General features: G+C 51.5%; 8 protein-coding genes across 8 annotated transcripts; 5 read left to right on the forward strand and 3 right to left on the reverse strand.

The window, feature by feature from the left end:
- Positions 1–476: 476 nt before the first annotated feature.
- A1O1_07888 (alcohol dehydrogenase) lies at positions 477–1,547 on the forward strand (the record flags this gene model as incomplete). The annotated part of the gene is made up of 2 exons (XM_007728754.1): positions 477–529; positions 578–1,547. The coding sequence occupies 2 exons, from the start codon at positions 477–479 to the stop codon at positions 1,545–1,547; spliced, it is 1,023 nt and encodes a 340-aa protein (XP_007726944.1).
- Positions 1,548–2,161: 614 nt separating this feature from the next.
- A1O1_07889 (uncharacterized protein) lies at positions 2,162–3,711 on the forward strand (the record flags this gene model as incomplete). The annotated part of the gene is made up of 2 exons (XM_007728755.1): positions 2,162–2,431; positions 2,491–3,711. The coding sequence occupies 2 exons, from the start codon at positions 2,162–2,164 to the stop codon at positions 3,709–3,711; spliced, it is 1,491 nt and encodes a 496-aa protein (XP_007726945.1).
- A 2,093-nt stretch (positions 3,712–5,804) lies between these two features.
- Positions 5,805–6,491, forward strand: A1O1_07890 (uncharacterized protein; the record flags this gene model as incomplete). The annotated part of the gene is made up of 1 exon (XM_007728756.1): positions 5,805–6,491. One exon carries the CDS (start codon positions 5,805–5,807, stop codon positions 6,489–6,491), a length of 687 nt encoding a protein of 228 aa, XP_007726946.1.
- Positions 6,492–8,322: 1,831 nt separating this feature from the next.
- A1O1_07891 (transcriptional adapter 2-alpha) lies at positions 8,323–10,606 on the reverse strand (the record flags this gene model as incomplete). Its single annotated transcript, XM_007728757.1, has 3 exons — positions 8,323–9,795; positions 9,846–10,399; positions 10,486–10,606. The coding sequence occupies 3 exons, from the start codon at positions 10,604–10,606 to the stop codon at positions 8,323–8,325; spliced, it is 2,148 nt and encodes a 715-aa protein (XP_007726947.1).
- Positions 10,607–12,170: 1,564 nt separating this feature from the next.
- On the reverse strand, positions 12,171–12,974 carry A1O1_07892 (uncharacterized protein; the record flags this gene model as incomplete). Its single annotated transcript, XM_007728758.1, has 2 exons — positions 12,171–12,843; positions 12,928–12,974. The coding sequence occupies 2 exons, from the start codon at positions 12,972–12,974 to the stop codon at positions 12,171–12,173; spliced, it is 720 nt and encodes a 239-aa protein (XP_007726948.1).
- A 589-nt stretch (positions 12,975–13,563) lies between these two features.
- On the forward strand, positions 13,564–16,484 carry A1O1_07893 (uncharacterized protein; the record flags this gene model as incomplete). The annotated part of the gene is made up of 2 exons (XM_007728759.1): positions 13,564–15,998; positions 16,052–16,484. 2 exons carry the CDS (start codon positions 13,564–13,566, stop codon positions 16,482–16,484), a joined length of 2,868 nt encoding a protein of 955 aa, XP_007726949.1.
- A 337-nt stretch (positions 16,485–16,821) lies between these two features.
- On the forward strand, positions 16,822–17,604 carry A1O1_07894 (uncharacterized protein; the record flags this gene model as incomplete). Its single annotated transcript, XM_007728760.1, has 1 exon — positions 16,822–17,604. The coding sequence occupies one exon, from the start codon at positions 16,822–16,824 to the stop codon at positions 17,602–17,604; it is 783 nt and encodes a 260-aa protein (XP_007726950.1).
- A 127-nt stretch (positions 17,605–17,731) lies between these two features.
- Positions 17,732–18,431, reverse strand: A1O1_07895 (uncharacterized protein; the record flags this gene model as incomplete). The annotated part of the gene is made up of 3 exons (XM_007728761.1): positions 17,732–17,863; positions 17,917–18,133; positions 18,196–18,431. The coding sequence occupies 3 exons, from the start codon at positions 18,429–18,431 to the stop codon at positions 17,732–17,734; spliced, it is 585 nt and encodes a 194-aa protein (XP_007726951.1).
- Between the last annotated feature and the right edge of the window lie 30 nt (positions 18,432–18,461).

Below are 18,461 nucleotides of genomic sequence, written 5' to 3' on the forward strand. Positions count from 1 at the left end.
AAGCTCATGATATCTTCCAAGAGTATTGACGATCCTCAGGACCAGAGCAATGAAGAGAAAGATGTTGCCGGATGTTTTGATCAAAAGGAATTCGGCTCACCACGTGATCTTGTGGGGGAGATATGTGCACGTGATCTTCGTTGCCAGGCATATTCTGACTAATATTAGGCGGGGTTAAGACTTCATTGCCGTCCGGAGGGCTTGTTTCCGACGGTAGCTGAGATGCCGATAGGACAAAAGCCGTTGAAGCTGGCCGAATTGATCGACATCCCCTCGTCTCTTGCCGAAAGACGCTTGGCTGGTGGAAGTGTTATAAAGGTCATGGCTTCTCTGTCTGCTTCCTCCTTTTGACTTGTACCCTGATCACAGATTTTAATAGGCGAAGGGTGCAATTATCTCCACCTTTGCATCCTTTCCAGATCTTCGTCGGGTGACACTCTTTTTGCAACAGCTCATTAGCTCATCCTCCAAGCACAATGGAGTACCAAAATCTCGGAAAATCGGGCCTCAAGGTCTCCAAGGTAATCCTGTGAGTTCATCCAGCCTGGGAGTGTCATTCACCTTCTGATTCCCATAGTGGAGCTATGTCATACGGCAGCTCACAATGGCAAGAGTGGGTGCTCAACGAAGACGAAGCGCTACCGTTGCTTGAGTATGCGTACAAGGCCGGCATCAGGACTTGGGACACGGCGGATGTATACTCCCATGGCAAATCCGAGGAGATCATCGGCAAAGCGATCAAGAAGTACAACATTCCAAGAGAGCGCCTTGTGATCCTGAGCAAATGCTATTTCGGTGTCACACCAGACACTCCCGACAAACCAATCAGTGCCAGTGCGATCAATGACGGCGACATGCTCAACCAGATCGGGCTCAGTCGAAAACATATTTTGGATGCGGTCGACAAGAGTGTTGCTCGTTTAGGCACTTATATCGACGTCCTCCAGATCCACCGGCTTGATCGTTCGACACCACGCGAAGAGATCATGCGCGCACTGAATGACGTCGTCGAGTCTGGAAAGGTTCGCTATATCGGTGCCTCAAGTATGGCGGCGTGGGAATTCCAGGAGCTGCAAAACATTGCAGACCGCCATGGATGGCACAAGTTTGTGTCGATGCAGAACTATTACAACTTACTTTACCGCGAAGAGGAGAACGAGATGATCCCGTACTGCAATCACACTGGTGTTGGACTGGTCCCTTGGTCCCCTGTGGCGCGCGGAGCATTAGCCCGTCCATGGACCAGCCGTGACAGCTTGCGAGAGAAGACAGACAACTTCCTCCAATTGTTGGTCCGCTCCAGAGATGACAAGGTCGACGAAGAGATTATCGGTCGGGTAGAGAAGGTTGCAAAGAAGCTGGGAAAGAGCATGGCTCAAATCGCAATTGCGTGGTGTCTCAGCAAGAAGGACGTATGTCCTATCGTGGGTCTGAACAAGAAGGAGAGAATCGATGAAGCCGTTGAGGCCGTCAAGATCAAGCTCAGCGAGGAAGATATCAAGTATCTAGAGGAGCCTTACCAACCCAAGAAGAGACAAGGCTATTGAACAACAGTACCTAACTCAGGATGGAAGGTTGATCCTTGACAAAAGTAGGTACGAGGTACTGAATGAATACGACAAGACATTGCCATCTTGAAGAACGAAGACCCCACGTCACTTTTATTAGCATTGCTGTCCACTAGTTTGTCGCATGGTGAGTTTGATGCAACTAGGTGACTGGTTTGTCTTATGTTTGTCTGCGCCTTTCTAGATCTGCTCTCTGCAGGTATTCACTCGCGGTTACTGTCGATCTCACTCTCACTGTCACTTTATTCACTTACGCACCCTAGACGGCTGCATCCGCACCACTGCAGTGCTTCTCACCAAGAGCTCCTCCGCTCAACGCTTCCTCCCGGCCACTCTACTTGTGTCTCCAGCCAACAAGGACCCTGCATGTAGGTACCCTTCTTGATCACGATGCTTGAGGTTCTTACTGCTAATCCTGGTACCATTATTAGTCCTCTCAAGTCGAGAAACAAGTACCCTTTGTGCTTCGACTGCAAACTCTCTACTGTCACCGTCTTGAAGTTCGCCTCCAGTCTCCCTTGTAAGCCTTTTTCTACTGCGGAGGTCCAGAATTGTCAATAACACGTGGAGATTTCTCAGTGTATCTCATCAAGATGGACAAGATGAATCCTACAGTGGACAAATTGTGCGACCACTTTCCGAAGATGGGCAGCGGTCACAAAATCGGGTCCAATCTTGTCCGTTCTCCTGCGATACGTGCTTCAACTATCGTGGGGGACATCTACATGGCCACACTAGCTAGGAACTTCCCACGGTGCACTATAGTGTCTGCAGAGCCTCCGGGACCTGAAGCTTTGACGGGTCGCATGGACAAATCAACTGAGAGTCACGACGACCCGATCTCTACGGACACCAAACGATCAGTAAGTATGCATCTGGGTGCTGAGAAGTCAAGATTGCGGCTGATAAGTCTTGTGAGCAGGGAAGATCATACTCATCCTCCGGTACCGTATCGGGTCAAAGCACGCTCCTAAGTACTACTCTGCCTACAGATGAGAACGCCACTGCTCAGACTGTCGTGTGGGGACCCATCATACACTTTCATGCAACCCATCGGCCTCTGAATTCCGCCAGCGAGGGATTGGGGGCTCACGAGAAGAGGAAAACCAACATAGACAACACGGTGGAGACTCCCATAGGTGATGAATCTGACACAGACAGCAATGCAGCTTCCATGGTTGAACCGCGTGAAGGTTCCTCAAGCCCGGCAGAAAGTGATGACTCTGAGAACGACACTGGAACCAGCTACAGCTCTGCCGCCGAGACTATTGCTACTGATCTCACTGCGCACATCATGAGGCCACCTCCACCCACCCCACCAGATTCAATCTTCCATCCAACTCTGTCTATGCCCACTCTCCCAACAATTCATCATATCTCGGATGCCACGCTGGTTGAGCAGTATCGCCTCCAACGAGCACATGATCCGGAGGCCTTTGACCAAGAAACCCAGTCCATCAAACGGGGATTGATTGCAGCCAAAATCGCCAGGGGTGGGAAAGATAAGCTGCTGAAGAATGAATACACAGTCGAACTTGCAAGCCGCGAGGATGCTGCAACAGCTGAAAGATGGGCCTCTGGAAGAGCTTCACGCAACACCTCCAGTAATCATACTTCAGCTAGTGCGTCGTCCGTCAAGGCAAATGTGGAACTGTGCGATGGAGAAGTCAATCTCACTACAACTGCAGCAGGAACAAGGGGAGAACTCAATGAAAGCCTGGAGACGGCCGAAACCTCGAAGGCCCCGAAGATACCCGAGACGGTCCCAAAGGACGAACATGACCCTGTCGAATCTATCATGTCGGAGGCAATGTCCCACGTTCTTCAGTCTCGCTTTAGAAGCTTCACGTATGATACCGCATACGACCATGGGCATACCTCACTTCGCCGTCAGCAGTGTGTGACGAAGGAAGTGAACGATGGGGTAGAAAGACACACAATCAAAACTTGGATTGAGCTCACAGACGTCTACGATACACCAAAGGTCAGTGCTCCCCAGCCCAAAGGGGACCAAACTGTGGCAGTCAACGACTATCCTACTCACGCCACCGACGCCGTCGAGCGAGGCACCACCGCATCAGAGCCGGAGCCCCTAACAGCAGAAGAGATCCAGAGTATCTACGAGGTCTTGCGTCGTCCTTGAACGGCAAAGACCCAATGAAGCTCAAACCGGGGAAGCGAGACCGTCAAGGCAATCATAATCAGTTTGCTGAGAAGTGCAGCCAAGCCCTGATGTAGATAGAGTACACCAAATGCATGCCTTCTGTTGAGAGTGCAAAGGCACACCCTGGCGAGGGAGCTACTCGTTCCACTTTCGAGCCGAGACAACAAAGGGGTCTGAGAACCATGACGCCCAACGATGTACCATCATGGACAAGGAGACAGGATTCCTGAGAGCTGGACGAACAAAAGGAGTGAAGATGATACACCCTAGCTAGCAGTCATGCGCTATGCTGAGAGAGAATCCAGATTAAGCATCATACTGGACAGGAATCGTTCTTTTCGTCACTACATCCGCGACTGCCTCTCTTTCTAAGCAGTTGTAATTTCTGGAACAAGAAAATGATACTGACTGAATTCGCCGAGTTAAAAGCATTGGTTGAGCAGCATAGGAGCACACCTTGGTCCTCAACATATCACCAAGATGCCCAACTCCACAAGGTAGATTGGTTGGCACCTCATGATGGCGCTTCAAACACTGACCGAGTGAGTCATCAAAGATATTTCAAACAAGAGCAAAGGATAGACAAGGAAAAGGCAAAAATCAATAGTACAGTACGACGAACACCGAATTGAACCAGCCGATTGACAAGTTGTGCATCAACGAGTGGAGCAGATTGTGTCGGGTCAATAAGTCACATAGCTGCAGGGATCAACGGAACCAGAGTATGGGGTTAGGAAGTGTATATGATCGACGAGGACCTAGATTGTGTCCAGTTGGTGGGAGCTAGCCTTGGCTCCAAGCAGAGCATGAGACTGGCAACTAGAGTTCAATCATAGGTATTTAGCCAGATTCCGCTGCTTGAGTAAGGTTTGACAGTGGAAGCTGTTTTGGGTCTGCACATCACAGCGTTCCAGCAGTTCCCCGGACCTATCTTCTCAGCGTATGATCTGGTATGTTTCGAATAGTAGGCAAAACCTGTCAGGCTTGATGCTTTGTCAGTTGCAGGGCAGCAAAACAATGGTGAAAGAGTCACTGGATAATGAAGGATTGTTGATACAAAGGCAATGGGCGTGATTACTACACTAACAATGAACAATGCGCAGGGGTCCCAAACTTGGTTATTGAGTTCACAGTGTTGGTTCTCTTTCGTCGTCTTCTTGACCTCTGCTTGCCTGACAGGGCATTTCTGTGGTTTTGCTGAGCCAATTAGGCACTGACCAAGCAGAGAGGACTTGCACAATGTCGCTGGATGCTCCAAACTCAATCTCTGAACCGAAGAGCCAAACCTTATTGCAGTCTCTTTAGGCATCTTATATGCCCCTTTTGGAAGTAAGCCGTATCAAGCTTCGGCGACCGTTGGTCCCGTAGTTGCTCCCGCTCAAAACTTGCTTTTCATGAATAAACTGCTATCATCTAGAGCTCGTACTCCTGACCCGATGTGCCAATGAGATGCTGTGACCTGTTTGCCTCTGATCTTGCTGAAGTCTGGTCCGTCTCATGCACAGAAGTGCACTTTCCCAATTCGTTCCTCCTACCGGTGCCGAAGGTCAGAGTGCACCCCTCTCCGCTCAGGGGACCAATACACAGTAACCAATGATCTCCGTAACCACTGCTGTGCTTTTTGCACTGCTAGACCAAGCATGGCACACCACGGGAAAGATTTTTGTCGTGACAAGGCTGTGGTGAAGCGCTACCAAAGTGAATGCGGAGCTCTATCCACGGAGGTCCTCGTGCCGGACGATCACAAGGTCCCGTGTAGAGGTGACAAGGTCCATATAACCTCAGATGGCTTCCTTTGATTCTGCTTTGACAAAAGCAAACCCGGAAAGCGATGCTGAAAGACAACAACGGAGACAAGCAATCATTGCTCTACTCCCGTGAGTGTAAGGCATTCAAACACAACGTGATTACACCCTTGAGGTCTCCTCAGGCGTTCGTCAGCGATTCAGCATCCCAAACCTTTGCATACTCTGGACTACGTACCAGCTGAATCACAGCCTCTACCAATCTCCAGATTCATTCTGAGTGACCGGACCTACATTCAGTTCAGAACCCCGTCGACTCAAAATCAAATGGACCGAACACTTACCGTCTCCGGCTGTGAGCCTCAAGCACGGAGCCAGTCATGGACGCCGACCATTGAGGCTACCGACTCCACGAAGGAGATGTACCACAGAACACCGAAAAGGCACAGTTGGCCCAAGATCAAACCTACTAGAGTTGATGATGACGAAGGAACACTTGAAGACGTCCATGCCCGCAGACGCGTTTCGTTGTGCAACAATATCATGCAGTTGAGTCTCAAGGTTGGCAAGGATTGCACCGACATCAACCACAGACTCGACCAGATGGAGACAGCAGCAAGACATCATGCCGCTGAGGCATTGTCGTCATTGACAAGAATGTCGGCTATCATTCGACACGAGCTCGACAACCTGAGGGCATCGGCACAGGGGTTTGAAATACCGAGACTGTCGAGTTTCTGGATCCAGTCGTGGAAGACCATATATGACATTCGCCAACGCATCCTGTTGGTCAACGACATCCTTTTCCAGCTGGACGCTGACAACAAGGTACCGCAGAAGACATGCGAGGATGATTATCATGAAGACCGTTTGGAAGGGTTCAGACTGCGGGCTTTTGTCAGCGAGGTTGAGCAAGCCGTGGTGTCGTACGCTCGTACCTCCAAGGCCCTGCGGCAAGTGAACCAATTTGCGCTGAAGCTGCCAAAATGCAAAGCGCCGTCCACGAAGCTTTAAGAGAAGATCTCGCGGGTATGTGCCTAGGATAGGTGGCGCAAGGCTGGCGAGAGAGGGTGACTAGTCTGTTAGAATCTCACTTCATCAACATAGCATGATGCCTGCCAATGTGCCCCAGCAAGGGCAACAAGATAGAATCAAAGTCCATGAGAAAGAGACAACATACTTTCCAGTATTTTCAATCCCACTTGTTACATGCGTTTTCTCAAGGCTCTGCGCATGTGAATAGTCAAACATTCACTGGCCCTTCCAATGATTGGCTGATGACTTATTCAGTCTTCACTGCAGGCGATAATTGGTGTTGATATATTGCATTCACGAATTTTGTTAACAATCACCAAGACCCCCAAGTGTGGGCTGAAACTGGCTCTCATGGTCTAGTCGTTTCGACGGCAGCTTTCTGAGACTCAGTCGGTTTCAGCGCCGGTTCGAACCCCCATGTTCGAACCCACTGGGCGATATTACTTACCGATCGATCGATCCTTGTTGTTCTAACTAACCCCGCGAACCCGGGTTAACACCAACCAGCGAGCCTACCCGTTTCGAGGGTCGAAGTATAAGAATCCTGCGAACCCGGATTGACGCCAACCAGCCATGAACGGGAGAACCCTGCGAACCCGGGTTTCACTTCCCACGACCCCCATATCAGAGGGGTTCGTGGAAAAAGTTTTTGGCACTTGAGAACTTTGTTTGGGTTGTTCGTTTGTGAAGTGAGCCAGACTCCTGGGCACCAGCTAAACATACCTAGGTATCTAGCATTCGCTCATATATTGTTTGGTAGAGGCTGGATTTATCTTCGCATATGATGCCTTTCATGAATCCGAATTTGATGTTTCCCCGTTGCAAGACAGTAAGTAGTCTTCTTCTCCGATATCATAGAGTTCGTATGGTGAACAGAATTCGTGACCTTCGCTGCATGATAAATAAATAGACTAGGTGTCATAGTCGTGCGGATATAGGCAGCCACAAATATGCTCATATCCTGGAACATAAGCCGCGACGGTGTCGGAGTCCAATGGCGTGTTGGGAAACACATGCAATTTCTCCGGTTGAGGTCCATCAAGCCGCACGGATGATTTGTCTACGCTATAGAGACCTTATTGGAATACCATGATTTTAGCGAGAGGAGAGCAGGAGTATCTATGCTGATACGACTGTTGATTGATGGACGTTCTTTTAAAGTCGTAGAACCGTTAGCCTCGGCTGCTTTTCCAATCTCCACGATCACCAATTTCCACTGCAGTGTGTGGAGAAGGAAGGCGTCATTCAAGTTCCCGCCTTGCGCTCGTCAAGATCTGGATACGGATCCACTACCGCTCAGCCTTATGGGCATGACAACAGTGTAAAATCCTCCCATAAGGACACTAATTCAGGCGAATTTGTCTGAATTTTCATCAGACGAAAGAAGAACCATCTGAGCATAGCAATTTGCATTCGAAATTGGGCTGACTGGTCCCGTAAGGGGGGCCGACGTGCACAAGTCAGAGGCAGCGCTTCAACTTGCCTTGTCCTAGATGCCTCTCCAAGAACCTTGAGTGTATGTCGTATGAAGAGATCGAAGGATAATCTGCAATTTCTATTGCTACATACCCGAGTCAGGCCTTGTCCAACAATGCTATACACAGACCGTCCTATTTGCCTTTTACGAAGGCCCACATCAAGCCATGAAAGGATAGCAACGGACCCGCCAACCATTTATTCCCTTGCCGTCTAGAGACCCTCTCAGGCGAAGGAACCCATCCGAGGCACCACCATGCCGGCAAGCAACGCCAATCGAATAGCTTCAAAAATAACAATAGATGTGCACATGCACCAGACGTGCTGTGCTCTACTAGAGCTCGACGCCTTTTCCTTCGCCAGCAGTCATCACATTCACCGATGCTTCAGTGGCATCTTTTTCGGGTGTCTGGAACCCGAATCGTTGTCCGGCGTTGGCGTTCATGGAGTCCTGCATCATCCGGGTGCCTTCTTCTGCGCCTTTCAGACTTGCTTGTTGGAAAGTTTGCAGCATCTCCTTCATTCGCTTCCGGAAGGAGAGTCGGTCCAGGAATAATTGCTCGCGGCCCTTCTCCAGATCTCTCCGCTCCGCCTGAACAATCTCTTCTATTTCGGCGAACTGGGCCATCTTGAGCTCAAACTTCTGCAAAGTCAGGTTGACGGCCGCTCCAACCAGTCGAGTCATCTCTCTTTCCTCGTGAGAGGCCAGAGCGCTCGCCCGAGCGGCGGTCGTGGCCATGGCCGTTGTGGCGATATCGCTGATGACATCGGCACCCTTGCCAGCCGCGGAGGGCTGTTCAGCCGTATTCTCATCCACTTCCATCGTGTCCTCGGACTTGACATTCTCCTTCTCCTTCTCTTTGGTGGCCTGCTCGACTCCACCCATGCCTTTCTCAAGCTGCTTCCGTAATTCTTTCTGCATCGCCGCAATAGATCGACCTGATGCAGCAGCAACGATACTAGGGTCCGCCATCTGAGCAAGAAAACTGATCACTGACATGACCGGGTTCTCCAGTTGGCTGATTGGAGTCCGGCCACTGAGAAGCCTCATCGCCGACCCATTCAATGCCGAATCCTCCAGGTATTGATCTTGAATGTCGAGCTGCAAGAATTTGAGAACACACTCTTCTCGCGTTCTTGTGCCGACGTGTTTTGCAATCTTATTCCAGTCATCATCAAAAGTCTCTAACGCTTCCAGGAGCAAGAGAATCTCCGAATCCGTCCAGGGTGCATCTTTGTCGGGAATGGGCGAATAGGCGGGCTCCTCCATTTTGACGAAGTCTGAAGAACGGTGGTTGCTGGGCATTCTTGCTTGGAAGTAACAGTTCGGACATAAATCGTACTTGGCCTCGGCGGTGTTTGTGCCGCCCGGGGCAGGATCGGACTTGGCATAGTGAAAACGACATCTGGTGCAGTCAATACCACAAGAATAGCAGTTGAAGGTCTTCATCGGTTCCTTTGCAGCCGATTCCATTGCTTTGATGGCGGCAGTAGCAGCGTCATCCGAGCTGGTGCCATTTGCCGTGGCACTGCTGCCGTTTGTCTGTTTGTCCGCTGGCTCTTCGCTCGTCTTAATCTCCTTCCCTTTCTCGTCATACACATTACGGCGGAGTTCCAGGTTCAAGTCTGCCTTAGCCGCTGGGGTGGCTGATTTTGCCCGATCGGTTGAAGGATGTGGCTTTCCAGGGGCGGCGAAAGTGCTCAGAGCGGGCTGGAATGGCTGAAGTCCTCTCGGTGTATCAGCTGTGACTCTAAAGTGTCCGGTAAACGGTGGTCCAATGTTGGCTGGACGAGTTTGTGGATCAACCTATCATTGTCAGCTCCGGAAAGCATCAAAGCCAAGCAAACGTTGCGCACCTGATAGTTGATCAGACCCCATTGCTCCAAGAAGGCATGTACTCGCATAATTGCGCACACGTCGCCAGCCAAATTTCTCCGACATGCGGTCACTGTGAGGTATTCGACTGGGTTCAAGCGGTAGGTGTTGATCATGAAATCTCGGTAGTCTTTGTATACGGCGGGTGTCTTGCTTCGATTCCGGCCATTGAAGAACTCTGGCAGTGACTTCTTTTCAATGGCGTGGATTGTCTGCATGTCAAACCAAGTGCTGTAGCTCGGGAGAATGATCTGGTGAGTCTGCGCTACTAGATGTGCGTTGGCCGCAGCTTCGAGATTCGACTTTGCCTGTGCCGATTGATTCTCTTCGGCATTGGTCGCGGCCGGTGTCCCTTGAGCGTCCTCCATATTGTCTTTCTCAGCATCTGCTTCTTCTGCTTTGGCATCGTCGTCTACTCCACCCATCTCGGCATCCTCTTGCTCGCCGCTTCCCTCGGTCTTTGCTGGTGGAGACTTGGGCGCGTCTGGAGGATTAGCAGATGTTGTATCATTTGCATTGCTTGGGGAGCCAGCTTCTATTGATATGTGTCAGTAGAGACATTTGCGACATTGAATTGGGATGTGCGAAGGTGAATCCTTGTACCACCACTGCGACGCGTACCTTGAGAAGTCGGCTCCGTAGCGTCTACAGTTGTGGGTTCGACCACTGCGGCGCCGGTGACTTCAGCCGCATCTGAGGTCTCCTGCTTCAAGTCGGTTGGCGTTGGTTGATTGTCGTCCATGGTTGAATGTTGATTAACCAACTTGACCAACAAGGCGTTTAAGGCCTAGGAAGGATTGCGAAAAGTCTGGACAGAGGCACTTCGATCGCGTCAGTGACCAGATGTGAAAAACGGTGCCAGGATCGATGGGATGGTGTGCGGCGTGAAGACTTGTCGCGGCGACGATGTGGCTTGCCCTGGACACAAAGACCTTGATGCCCTGTTGGTAGTCGCGAAACTGCGCGGGCGAGACACGACTTTCCAAAAGTCGGCGGTGCCAAGATCTGAGTCAGGTGACGCGGAGAATATATCCGATTGGTGCCGTCTGTCCTTCATTAGGTATGCTCGGCCACGCTCCAGACTACACATCTCTCACCTACTAGGTACCTAAGTACCTAATCCCTCATACGCATCGAGTTGGTTACAGACGGCGCAGGGCGCACAAGTTGAACCGCTCTGCCATAGATGCTACAATTGCACCTCTTCTGCCGAATGTCACCTTCTAGATGGGGATAGCGCTGGTACGACATCACACCAAACATTCGATTGATTGTGATCTGGGCAATGTATACAACTGCCCCTAGTATCGGTACAACCACTTTGCTTTCTCGCAAATGCATTGAAGGTAACTGCTCCAGAGACCCCTGGCTCAACTCCCAGCTTCGGTAATTGCAATGTTCATGATCTTTGTGCTTGATGGGTTCTTGATTTCATGACCTTGACAGCTTGGTCCTATTATGTTCAATAGCTATTTTCTTGGATGTTCACCATACAGACAGAAGCGGTATTCCTGGAAAGCCAGCACGGCACAGACAGGAAGGATGAATACCGCCTACCTATCTCAGTTGGTTGGGATGAAGTCGTCTACGGGGTCGAACCCATCCGGGACCGGTACCTGTTCTCTTTATATGCGCCTTCGTGCGCGTGTTCCAGAGTGTTAAAAGAGCACACCTGCATACAGGGACTCGCACAGCAGTTTCGAACGACCGAACTTTAAGGGCGAGCTCCGCCAACATAAACGCAGCATTCATCGAGCGCGCTGACCTCGGAGTCTGGTTGTATGTCGGCATTCCTCGACAATGGGTGGCAGGGCATTACAACCCTCCAACCTTATTATGCGGCGGCCGAGGCCACGGAAGGCGCCTGGATTGCCCAGGCGAGATTGGGCGACTGGCGAGAGAGCCAGTGCATGGGTTTGAGGGTAAACTTGGAGCTCCACTGCCCCAACGTTGCACGTATGTTAGCATGTCATGCGGTCGTATTTTGTCAGGCACAATGACATGACAATGTACCGGAGAGAATGATGCTCAATGTCGGGAATCGAAGCAACACCTCTATGCAAATGCGGCGTTGCACGCGCGACCATGCGCAGGATTGCAGACTTGGTATGCTGCAAAGTATGTGCAACCCGGATGTTTCAACTGGATGCTTGCGATGGAGTCTCAAGGGCTTGTGATAGCCCCGCGTTCCAGGCCCTGCAAGCAGATATCAGGAGTGCCCAGGAGTGCCACGCGGCGGATGACAACTTTGCATCATCTTTGAAAGCCGAGCAACCGTGGCACCTTGGGTCCCAGGGTCCTGGCGATCAGGATATGTCCTTGAATTTGACGGTTTTGTGGCAAGTCTCCCCATCTTCATGCTCATGAAATCTGCAGGAATTTCCTTCGGTAGGGTCATCGAATAGTGATCCACCAGTGCCTGCTTTGATAGCATTGATCACGTCAATGGCGAAGTCTGGCGATGCAGCGAAGCAGTCCCTATACGACGACGCATCCCTCTCGGAACCCGGGTCCATTATTTGTCGGGCGGCAATCTTACTCACCAGCCTCCGAAACGGTGAGGAAGGTCGGGTCTTTTCGTAAATGGGTCTCATCTCTTCTGGTCCAGGAACCAATCCAGCCTCATGGCAGCCTCGGCGGAACTGATCAATAGCCAGGTTTTTCAGCTCTTGCAGCCCAATACTTTCGCACAGAAGATATAGCTTTTGACATGTAAATGCATAGTCCCACTTGACGTCCTTGGGCATCCAGGACACGTCGTCTATCTTGCCCTGATAGAGCCACTTGACCAGCAACTCGAAAGCTCCTGGATCCTCGTCGCGAAGCTCCAGTTTCCCGTCCTTTATCTTCTTGTTCTCGCCATTGATGGCGAAGGTCTCATCGAAGAAGCGCGCATGATGGATCAGCAAGTTTTGGTGTAGCGACCACCGCCGGCCCTCGGGCCCTACGAAGATATCCAACACCGGTCCGGACAGTAACCTTTTGCGCGCATCGTCAGCGCAACCCGTGCATCGATCCAGCTTGAACGATTCTCGGAAGCAAAGAGCGGGCAGTTGGACTTACTCCGCAAATGTTCTCGCGGAGGCGTCTGCTATGCTCTCCTTGGGCATTTCAGATTGGTAGGAAGCGGTGGATGGAGGCGTCGGGGGGTGGATTATTTGTCGAATCGGCGAGCGCAAGAGGTCCATTCGAAGAATATAAGATCAAACGATCGAGGCACTCGGAGGAATGTCTCATGCGACATCGCCGGATGTAGGACGGTTGCTCAAACGAACTGCGCTGTGCTGGTCACTCGGACTTCAGTGAAGACGCTCGGACCACATGTGACGAGAACAGCCGAAAGAGGGCATACGGTGAAGGTTTCATGCTAGACGCGCAGCGGTGTCAGAGACGCGATCTGTGGGGAAGCGCGTCGCGTTTGACCCGACGGGTTAATTGACACAACAGGCAATGCTCCATGGCGTCGTTTGGAAAAGACTCTCCTCCTGCGCCGAAATTCACATCCTCGCGAACAAGTCAGCCGTGCTTGTTGATCCTTCGAGTCCGAAATTCACCGATCTCGAAAGCCTATATGTGCAGCGCGAATATCATATCAAAACGACCTCCGACAATACTATGCCCACGAACTTGACAGACGAGAACCTTTCGCTGGGCCTGGAGGAATCTGTACCGTCTCTTTGCAGCACCTCGTCAGACGAAATGCCTTTCTCATCCTCTCCTGTACTCTATCCAGCAAGCTCTTCCCCTCCGCCTGCGACCCCACTTAAGAAGAAGCGGAGGCTATTCCAGTCATTCCCGACGGAGCATCAGCCAAAAAGACCCAGAATAGTTGGAGGGTTTTTGGAGGACAGCGGGGATGAAGGGAGTGAAGAACCCAGGGAGACGTTAAAAGATCTTGGCCAGCTCCAAACTTCTGCCGAACGAGAGTCAATCTTGCCCGCAATCCCCGAGGCCTCCGACAGTACACCAGATGCGAGACACAACACCGAGCAAGCACAACGACAGGCACCTTCTAGTCCGACGCTGCCAGCCTTACCTCGACCACTCTTCCGGAGACTTGCGCCCAAGACAATAAGTATTCACACGAGTTCCGGTTCATCACTGAGCGTCCCACTAAGAACAAAGTCGGAGGCTCTGTCTTATGAGCAAATCATTGCACAACGGTCAACATCCTTGCACGGGCGCGCAAAGAAGTCATACTATGGAATTGACATACACAAACTTATGGACGATGCAAAGGCGCAACACCAGCTCCAAGATTTTGAGAAGCAGAGAAAAGCGGAGGAACAAACTTCCGAGTCTCTACTCCGGGAATCGAAGGTTATCGCAAGCGCCGGTTCCAGCTCGACCCAACACCAAATGTGGACGGAGAAATACCGAGCTAAAAAGTTCACTGAACTCGTGGGCGACGACCGCACGCATCGGACTATACTTAGATGGCTCAAATCCTGGGATGATCTTGTTTTTCCGGGCAGCTCAAAGCCGAAATCAGTGCGGATCTTCGATGACAGAGAACCGACCGAACAACAGCACAAGAAAATTCTGCTTTTAACAGGACCCCCCGGGCTTGGAAAGACAACTCTCGCGCATGTATGCGCCAGGCAAGCTGGCTACGAAGTCCTCGAAATCAACGCAAGCGACGATCGAAGCCGGGATGTTGTCAAGGGAAGAATTAAAGACGCCCTTGCCACGGAGACGGTGCGCGGCATCAAAGAGCACGGCAAAGCCAGAAAGAGCGGACGTCCTGTGTGCGTGGTAGTCGACGAAGTCGATGGTGTCACTACTGGCTCAGGCGGGAGTGGAGGCGAAGGAGGTTTCATCAAGGCATTGATCGATCTCGTTCAGCTAGACCAGAGAAACTCGCTGCCCGGAGGTCAGGGCCAGGACCAATCCCGCAAGAGAAAGGGCGACAGATTCAGAATGCTACGGCCCTTAATCTTGGTGTGCAATGATGTGTATGCGCCGTCACTCCGACCATTGCGAACAAGCTCCTTTGCTGAGATTATCCATGTTCGGAAAGCCCCGATCGAAAAGGTCATTGTCAGAATGAAGACAATTTTCGAGAAGGAATCCATTGCCTGTGACAACGACGCTGTGCGTCGACTTTGCGAGAATGCCTGGGGGCTAGCCATGCGCAAACAGAGAGGTCCAGGCTCTCGAGGCTCCGGAGAAGGTGACATTCGAGGTGTCCTGGTGCAGGCGGAGTGGATTGCACATAAACTGCGGGCACGTGGAAACGTACCCCGGTTAACCAAGCAATGGCTCGAGCCTCAGCTTGAAAATGCCCAGGCGTCACAGGCAACCGGACGTGGTGGAGTCCGAGAAGTCGTTGAGCGAGTCTTTCTCGAAGGAGCCGGGCTACCTGACCTACCCACAACTCTCTCTGCCGACGATGCAAGGCTTGTGGCCGATGCTAGAAGCATTTCAGTCGGAGTTTCGGACCTCAAGAAGCGGGCAGCTATCAAAGCTCTAAGGGAGATGATCGATACGCTGGGGGAACATGATCGAGTGGTCACCGAATGCTTCTCGGTGTATCCCTCACAGGCATATCAGGATGATGTACAGCTCTCGAAACCTAATGCGGGTTACGATTGGCTTCACTTCCATGACTGCCTGTCAAGCCGAGTATTCTCAGGACAAGAATGGGAACTGACACCGTACCTGAGCACAAGTGCTTGTGGCTTCCACCATCTCTTTGCATCGGTCGACAAAGGTACAACTTCATGGAATGAGGAAAAGCCCGAAGAGCAAGATGTCGAGATGCATCCCTTCAGTGGTCCGAGAGCCGATTTCACTGCTTATGAGGCAGAGAAGCAATCTCGATCTGTGCTTACTGAACTGCAATCAAACTTCTCGGGGCCCCTGCTTAGAATGTTCAGCACTGTTGACTCAATAGCCACAGAGCTCATCCCAAACGTGGGCAAAATGCTGGCGCCAGATGTCAAGCCTGTGGTTATCGGTGGATCTGGCGGATCTGCCAGTATGGCCAGTGTTAGAAAAGATACCGAGAAGGTATGCATCAAACATGCAGTCCGGACGATGATGGCCCTTGATATCTCCTTCGAAAAGGTCCGCATCGAGATCGAGGGCGGAGGCGCTCATTCGAATGGTGGTTATGCATACAGGATGGAGCCGTGAGTATAGTTGTGCTTCTTTGGTCATGATTTGCCACTAACGAAGTGTACAGTCCTCTGGATACATTGCTCAGCTTTCACTTCGATAAAGGCACAAAGCCAACAGTCCCTATCCGATACTCTGTTCGGCAGGTTCTTGACCAAGAGCTCAAGAAGGAGAGACTCTTGCAAAATTCGCTCATTAGACATGCTCGATCGGGTATGTTGGACGTCAGAAAAGGTGTGGACGATGACGGAAATAAAGAGAACGAGGGACCCTTCGAAAAGAAGAAGCAGGCACTCTCAAAGTATGCCGGGTTGAAGCGGGATTTCTTTGGTCGAATCATCAATGATGCTCGACCAACGTCTGCGGGCAAGGGTTCAGCGGTACAGATGGGAAAGGAACCTACCGACCACGAAGGCAGAGTGTGGGTGTCCTTCCACGAAGGATTTTCCAACGCTGTTCGAAGACCCATTACTCTGAAAGAGCTGATAGAAGGGTTCTAAGGCAGATACCGCCCATTAGCTGACCTTTTCTGTGGTAGTAGCTGCTGCACATATGATCAACTATGGAGCTATTTCCATCAGAAGTGGTGCATCGATAAGCAGGAGCTTGATTGAGGAGATGTGATGGCCAGAAGCAAAGTGTTCTACTATTGCGGCTTGTCACGTCACCCTTCAAATCTGGCCAAAAGCGTCTGTCTTACTGTCCCTGAGCACGTATCAAGTTCTGCGCCAACAACGATCATTTATCATTCGTAATGCTTGCGTTCTCCCTGATTCGCATCCCGAACCAACCCAAGAAGTATTTCCTCGGATAGTGTCTGCACCCAATGTTCCCGCAATGGTCTCCGACTTGGACCATCTTACGGCGAGTGATACGGAGATCATAAATTGGTGCCGCGGCTACGAACAGAATCGACTGCAGGCAGATCGTCTAATGGGTCCACACACCTCGAACGTCGTTCTTCGGCTCAATGACCACGCCGTTGTCAAATTCGGGCCAAACGTGCGCCCGTCCGAGGCGGCCAACCAAAGACTGGCATACCAGCTCCTCAACGGTAACTCGTTTCTTGTCCCCGCAGTATATCACTACTTCCAGGACACCAGCGTTCCAAAAGAGCATTGGCTTGGACGACCTGGTTACCTCGTTATGGAGTATTTGCAAGGAACCCTGCTCTCCGAGATTGCACCCGATGAACTTCCACGCCCCTGCGGAACGCTTGCACGAGCTATCAAAGCAATGGGGTTGACTACAAGTGCTCGGCCTGGGCCAGCAGATGGCGCCGAACCACGCGGCAATATCTGGGCCCCCGACTATCGCGCATGTGTGACATTCCATACCGTTGATGATGTGGAAACCTGGTTCAACCGGGCCTTGGTCCGCGATGGCACGAAAGTTCGGACGATACCCGCGTGGACAACAGCAGCTTACTCAGGACCCGACTGCCACCACCAGGCCGCAACTGCTGCCATTATAGCCGAGGGAGTGCATGATCACGATCGAGGCGACAGCATAGGGCCGCATTGCCACTGCCTGGGCGGTGCGACTGTTCTTTCCCCCCTGGGTTGGAGTCTCCAGGGCTTGATTCTTCTTCCTATCATCCACCGCCCTCCTTTTTCGTGAGTACCTTGCGTGCGATGCTCACCAAATCTTCATTTTTCAAGGGGTCCTTGTCGAAGCCATTTACGACCTGATCCAGCATCGCAGCGGCAAGCTCTTCCACCCCTATGCTTGGTATAGAGATGGTATATTAGAGCAGAGTTGCCCTCAGCCACGCCAAGATATTGCCAGGTGGCAGGATGAGGCCGGGTTTGGCCACACTAGCCTCCATATCGCCCTTGTGTGCAGAAGCAAAAGCAAGAACCTGATTTTCGGTTTCACCCTGTTGTCAAGATCAGCAAGAAAGATGCCAGACTGTTGGCGTTGGCCACCCACGCGCATAAGAGAGTACTGAGCCATGAAACGAGGCTTTTTGGTCTGGTCACGCTCGGCAGCCACGCCACTGATGTACAAGAAGCGAAACGGTGACGGCTTGTCACCCGCGCGCGCGTGGAAGATGGTTTCGAGGCCGGTCATGGTGTAGTCATGGCACACACGTTTGACCTCCTCCCAAGGAAAGCTGCGCGACTTGGAGGGAGTGATGGCCAGGGTCCTGAAATAGGGGGAATCAACCGCTATTCGTCACTCTCAATATGGAAGGCGGAGCCCGCTCACCAGATACAAGCATCTGCACCAGCCACTTGCCTTTTCACATCCTCAGAATACTGGTCGAGGTCGTCCACAACAACACTGCGCAGCTTTGAGGCATCTGCATCAGGAGGCAAATTGCCCGGCGCAGAGATGCGACGACGGGCGAGTGCGACTACTGTTGTTATGCTTGGATTATTCAAGCTTTGGCGAATGACTTCTGTGGCAACGAAGCCACTGGCGCCGGAAACAATGAGTTTCATGTCTCAGTAGCATGTACCGTCCAGGATCAC

Source organism: Capronia coronata (genome assembly GCF_000585585.1).
Source record: "Capronia coronata CBS 617.96 chromosome Unknown acBCG-supercont1.7, whole genome shotgun sequence".
Lineage (NCBI taxonomy): Eukaryota > Fungi > Ascomycota > Eurotiomycetes > Chaetothyriales > Herpotrichiellaceae > Capronia > Capronia coronata.